At 31.9% G+C, this 6,995-nt stretch overlaps 1 protein-coding gene across 1 annotated transcript in view; it reads left to right on the top strand.

Moving 5' to 3' along the window:
* The first annotated feature begins 4,665 nt into the window (after positions 1 to 4,665).
* LOC149225309 (uncharacterized) overlaps positions 4,666 to 6,995 on the top strand; it is a 207,499-nt gene continuing 205,169 nt past the window's right edge. Inside the window, exons 1-2 of the mRNA XM_089377053.1 lie at positions 4,666 to 4,986; positions 5,484 to 5,587. Of these exons, the coding sequence (XP_089233179.1) occupies positions 4,838 to 4,986; positions 5,484 to 5,587 (253 nt within the window). The 5' untranslated portion in view covers positions 4,666 to 4,837. The remainder of the gene's footprint in view (positions 4,987 to 5,483; positions 5,588 to 6,995) is intronic.

The raw sequence follows: 6,995 nt of genomic DNA, 5'->3' as shown, positions 1-6,995 counted from the left end.
TAGGGATTGGGTGGGAACATTGTAAATATGTAAATAAAGGAAAATGAATAATTAGAATAGGAAGTGGCCTTGGAATTTGAATCCCAAAGGTCACACCTTTTCATGTTATATATTACTGTTTTCATTAATACAAATCAATCAACTTCAAGAATTAATTTTCCTTGGCCTGGCATAATGACATTGTTAATCCTAAATAATTGCCTCAACAATTACAACAAACATATGAAGCCCATAGATACTCTGACATTTGATGTTGTAAGGAAGAGAGAGGATTCATTCGACTAGTTGTCCTTTTGCAACTTTGTGAGTGTCCTATATTTTATTTGTAACAATTTCCCATTCCTTTCATCTGAGTCTTAGATCATTCAGATTTATGAATTATACTGTTCAATTGTAAATCCCCTCCGACTACATTCCTTTTCTTTCTTCCAAGTTATTATATTACTTATTAGTCCACGGGGGCCCCATCCTAGTCCCTCGAGGAAGAACACATTCAAGTTTTGTTTAAGTATTAAAAAAATTATGGAGTTCTTTAAGCACACACTTTATTCGAACTTAAGTTCAATCTGTAATACTATTTTTTATTCTAGTAGAGAGTTATTCTAGAAGTGCTTCATGGTTTCATAGACTTTTGTAACCATGAGATTTTATGAATGTTCTCCTATGACTCTTTGATCTTAAATGAATGAAATCATTTAAAGCTCTCTAAAATCCATGGAACATCTCTTTTACTTTTTGTTTATGTATATTGCTTCAAATGTGTTTTCCTTATGATGTGTGAATGGATGAATACTATGGAATGAATCATTAGTGAGATTGTTATTATAATTGTGTTTTCATTATTTCATATATTTCCCTAGCTGGTCCAACCATAGTGAATGTGCCAAATTCTTGAATTATTATTTTCGAGTTAATTATAAAAATCCAATTGTAAAAAATTATTACCACCTCTATAAAAACATAGAGAGAATTTTAATAAGTCCCTAAGAGGTTGACTCTTGTCCTTGACATGAAAATAGATCAACAACTACTAATTCGACCATTATTTTGAAAAATTATCTCTTACTTGATGACATCGACTAAGTATATCTATTAGAACAATAATAATAAACATACTTTGAATGAATGAATTAACAATTGATAATGTAAAATGAACTTCACCCACTCAAGGAAAGAGATCAATGGAAACAAAAATACAATATAATACATGCACATGAGAACAACCAGAGAATAAACAATGAATTTATTTTCATTTATGATATGAAAGAAAGTTCTAAGCTTTGTTGAAATAATTTGGTGAAGCTTTTAAATTAGAGTCAAATACATACATCATAATAATTTATGTACATATATAAGTGAACATATAGGTTTCTTCAAAATTGTACCCTAACACAACATCACTCTATGCAATCTATCATATCATTGACTTGAATAAGTATTTTATTTCTTCCAACCCTAACTATGTCATTGTTAGTACCATTAATATTGTTCTTTCAAACTTCGTCATTGTGTACATGGCATTATAGGAGATGAACTAGGGGATATTGAGTATTTATTTCTTCCAACCCTAGCTATGTCATTGTTGGTACTATTAATATTGTTCTTTCAAACTTCAACATTTGTACATGGCATTATAATAGATGAACCCAGGAATATTGAGTAATTAGTTAATTCAAACATCAACATTGTGTACATGGCATTATAGTAGATAAACCCAAGGATATTGAGTAGTTAGTTAATTTGCAAACTACCCTTCATTAGTCATTAATATTTGCATAAACTTTATTATTTAGTTTGATTGAGTTTATGTAATATTTAAAATTCGAAATGATGATTGATGTCGAATAATGTAACATGGTAATTTTCCTCTAAGTCTACATTCAATATATCCACCAACAATGATTCACATGATTGTCGATGTTCTCATACCAACACTCCCACTCTTTAATGTGCGAGATGGAACATCTATTTTAGAACATTATACTTATGTTTAAAACGTGTATACTCTTAAAATTCAACATGTAACCCATGATGCATTGATTATTTTTTATCTTTTAACATTAGAGTTGTGAAAAAGTTCAAATATCACATTATACTTATGTTTAAAACGTGTATACTCTTAAAATTCAACATGTAACCCATGATGCATTGATTATTTTTTATCTTTTAACATTAGAGTTGTGAAAAAGTTCAAATATCTTTGGTCTCATGTTTAAATGAATATTTGTAATGTGATAATGTATAGTTAGGGTTCACCGTTGCCCAAAAATCAACGAATACATTTATATATGTAAAAACGACACATAATCAAATTCTAAAAAAAGGAATATCACAAGTTATTTCGTATTTCGAGGATAAACTTATTGTGTTGGACATTATTTTGAAACACTTATTGAAAAAGGTTATCCTTATAGGTTGAAAATGGTCTTCGAGACTGAACGAAGATGTTCGTGATATGAAAGATGGACTAAGTGGGAAGGTAGACAAACTCAAGAGGATGGCCAATCAATTAAGGTGGAATGCTAAGAAGGAAATGTTTCGTAAGTAGTGTGTTTATTATAAATCTAATTAAATTTTTTATATTTGATGTAAAGTTATAATATTGGTGGGATTACTGCAAATCGATTCCAAATATTAAAATTTTAGAGGCCAGAGTTGACGATGAGACTTGCTATATAGTGTCTCATATTGTTTGCTAAAGAGTATTTCACTGCGAAGAAATCGTACACCAAGTCTTTCAATTGGAGGAATAATAAAAATAAGCGAAAGCATAGATTGGACAATAAAGAATAGATTAGGCAAGCCATGCCTCTCAATGAAATGTGCCCCTAGGGTAGAAACATTCTTAATTAAGTGAAGAAGTTTCAAACTAGTAGTTTTTGTAACTATGGGGAGCATCCTCCTCCCCTAACATAGCTTTTTGGAAACTTATAACCTAAATTATATTTGTGTTGTATATGTTAATGAATAATAATAATAACAATCCAATTTTGAAGTCACAACACCAAATTGGTGTATGTGACCCTCTTGTTTGTGGGAAAAGGGACACCCTTTGTGGAGCAATTTAACTGTTAAAATTTATGGAAATGTACATACTCTAGTCCTCTCTAGATTCGAACTAGTGACGTCTTTGGAGAAAATACATGTTCTTAATCATTAGATCCACTCAAATTATATCCCATTACAATTTTAATAGATTTTTGGTAATATGAAATATTTAGAAATAAAGTTATATTAAATAAAAATTCCATGAGCTTTGAAAAATTCATCCTCAACCTAGATTATCCAACCTTACAAATTTGACACAATCTAATTATTAGACATTTTTACCTTTTTCGTAGGAATCTAATAATATTTTTTTGCAAGGTCATGAATTTTAGTTGTTTAAAATGCATCAATAAATTCAATGGCTTGAAAAACCTTTAAAACAGTAAAATTTTGTAAATTACATAGCTAAAACTTAAATCACTACTATTTTTTAAATAAAATTAAAATTAAAATTATATTTAATAATTAAACTATACTTATAAATTTAAATTAACATTAACATTAATTATTATTATTATCTAATTCTAAGGTCATGACCAAGCGAGACACCACATTGATGTATGAGACCCCCTTGTTTGTGGGACAAGAGATCCACTTCCACATAGTGATTTGATTGCTAAGTCTACAAAAACATACATACTCTACCCCTCTAGTTTTAAACCTGTAACCTCTTGGGAAAAAACACATACTCTTAATCATTAAACCCACTCAAACTATATAATTTAAATTAACATTATTACTAAAATAATAAAAAATAAATAAATATAAACATATATCCTTATATTAATAAGGGTAAACTTATTAAAAAATAAATAAATATAAACGTATCTCCATATTAATAAGGGTAAACTTATTAGATAATATGTATTAATAAATAAATATAAACGTATCTCCATATTAATAAGGGTAAACTTATTAGATAATATATACATATTAGAGAAAATCAACTTTATACTATCTCGTTATTACTAAATAATAAGAGAAAAACAAATGTAAACATGTCTCTTATTAGGTAATATATGTCCCTTATTAGATAATATATGTATATTGGAAAAAGTGTTTTCATTAAAATCAAAATATGTATATTGGAGAAAGTGCTTTGTTTAAAATCAAAGGAAAAAACAAGAAAATTCAAATATCACAAAGAATCGACTTCTATAAATAAAATGATTTTCAAAAAAATAAAATAATAGATATAATCATTTACATTTGACTAAATTGTTACTCAAAAGGTGTTATTTCATCGAATTTATAGAGAGTTGCAGGCAGCCTCAATCACTTCTTCAGATTTGGAAAACATAAATTTTCTTCGTCACTCAACTTTAAAAAAAACCCTTAATAAGTGATTTTGCATGCGCCATAATCGCTATAACTTTTGTCTTGGAATTGTAAAAACATAAATTTATTTTATTGTTGCTTGATATCATCTTTGATGGCATGAATTGATGGAATGATTTAATTAATTTGTATTTCAAAATCATTTCATCGGATTAACTCGAGTGTTTACCAGCGGCACGTGCTACTTCAGATCTTACTTAAGATCTTTAGTTTAGTTCTTCTTAATTTAAATATTATATCGATTTGGACCGACTTTCAATTTAACGACAAGTGATTCCCTGGACAAAGACCCACCACTTCGGAAAAGAATGTACTGACTGTGAAAGTCATTTAAATGGTTCCCTTCGGATCACTAATGGCCATGCAAACGCACAGTCATTCATCCCATCGGCATTGCCAGCAACTGGCCGCAGACTTGGAATTCTAAGGATAAAATCTGATCTTCTTGACAATGCCGGTCAATTCAAACGAAACCCATCTGTCATTTTGCCAACCTCTCAGCGAAAATCTTCTCGCCGATTTCAATGCGATTCCTGAGTTTTGCCCCTGTGAAAGCACTGACCAAATTCTGGACTTTGATGCCGAGTTCTGCAATGCCAAGTAAGATCTGCTGCCTTATTTCTAGAGCATTGATTCAGCACTTTGTGTATTTTAGCTACAGGCCAAGGTGTAAGCCCGAGTTCAATTTCTCTTCTTGATGAATTTTCTTTTACCATCTTAATGTACTTAATATCCACCACCTATCATAGGTGAAACAAACCTGTTAATTGGGAAATTGAACATTGGTGGGACAATAACATCACTCGGTTTTCAAGGCCCGCGCAAGTCCTGTGTGAAGTTCACTGATAGTACCCTGCAACTTGACCAAATAGAAGTGATTGTGATGTTTGGTTTGCCCTCTAAGGCTGTTTAATCCACCCAAGGTATTCGCTCGTGGAGCTTGACCTTTTCAGGCCAAAGCCAGTTGTGGAGCTTGACCTTTTCAGCCAAAGTCAGTTGTAATGTCTCTGTTGAGTTTAATGCAAACACTTTCAAGAAACGAAAAAGAAGTCTATTTCATTTTTCATCTATTAATGCCCGGGTTTATGCATTGACAGTGGTGCTAACAGAGTATTTTCAAGAAAATCACACAAGGCAGACAGGGAGAAACTGAGAAGAGAGAAAATAAACGATCAATTTGCTGAGCTGGCCTCTGCGTTGGGTGAGTTGGAAAACTGTTCAATTTCTGAAATTTTATGGCTCTGTAATAGTTTATTATTCTTTGGTTCAAAGATAAAATTCTAGACCAATTCTCAGTGATGGATTAATAAGGAAAAAATTGTTTATTAAAATATTACTTACTTTCGCACTGATCTATGTGAACAGTTCTGTTTAAGATTAAACTCCAGGATCTGGTCCAATAAAAAGAAACTATTTGGCCTGGGTTACTGGGATCGTGATGATTGAAACTGTAAATGGAGAAACCCCAACTTGAGAATTTGCAAGTGGCCGGTGTAGAACTCCCAGGGCATGGTGAGAGTGGGATGCCTGATGAACTAGGGTTATGTTTGAGCCTTGGAAACTTAGCCTACTCAAGGCTAAATAAAGAAAAAAATATCCGAGTTACTGCCTGTCTAGTACATAAGAATGGCAAGAAATTCTGTTAAGGGCCTTCTGCACTGCCTGGGCTAGGTAGATCAGAGCAAGGTAACTAAATAGATTTTGGTTTTCCTTCATTTGACACAAGATTCTGTCAAGGATTTGAATAAACTCCAATAAACTCTATGTTTCTCCTCAAAGTAGGTAGGTACTTCAAGAAAATTCTTGTCTGTTACTATTGGCCCCTTAAAATAAAAAGAAACTATTGTCCTGGGTTGCTGGGATTGTACTGATTGAAACTGTAAATGGGGAAACCATAACTTGAGAATTTATAAGTGGCCGCCAGGCCATGGTGAGAGTGGGATGCCTGATGAACTAGGGTTATGTTTGAGCCTTGGAAATTTAGCTCACTTAAAGCTAAAAATATAAAGAAAAAGTGTCCGAGTTATTGCCTGTCTAGTACATAAGAGTGGCAAGAAATTCTGTTAAAGGGCCTTCTGCACTGCATGGGATGGGTAGATCAGAGCAAAATAACTAAATAGATTTTGGTTTTCCTTCATTTCACACAATATTCTGTCAAGGATTTGAAACTCCATTAATCTACGTTGCTCCTTAAAGTAGGTAGGTACTTTAAGAAAATATCTTTCTGTATCATTCTCTCTCTCTCTGGTTTCTGATGATGATGTTCACTGTCCCTTAGGACCTCCTAAGTTCCAAATAAAGGGAATTGGACTAAATATTCTTTAAAGTGCCATTTTTATTTTGGACATGGTGGAAATGAAAGTACCAAGGTCATTATGGTTATTGTAAGCAAGAAGTTTTTTTTTTTTTTTTTTTAACTGAAACGGGTATATTTTATTATAGGGGGTTTGGTTGGGCCGGAGCCTAAACAACCAACGTTACACAACATTTCCATACATCTTAATTCAGCTTGATCTACTCTTTAACTTGAATTAAGGATTGCATGATAAGATAGGACTATTGTCGTTAATATTGAGATCTCCCGGTGCTAGGAGGCATCCTTTGTTTGC

The sequence above is a fragment of the Pinus tabuliformis genome, chromosome J, assembly GCF_031772625.1.
Source record: "Pinus tabuliformis cultivar Carrire ecotype Pingquan chromosome J, CPIR1, whole genome shotgun sequence".
Lineage (NCBI taxonomy): Eukaryota > Viridiplantae > Streptophyta > Pinopsida > Pinales > Pinaceae > Pinus > Pinus tabuliformis.
This window is presented reverse-complemented; position numbering and strand designations above follow the sequence as displayed.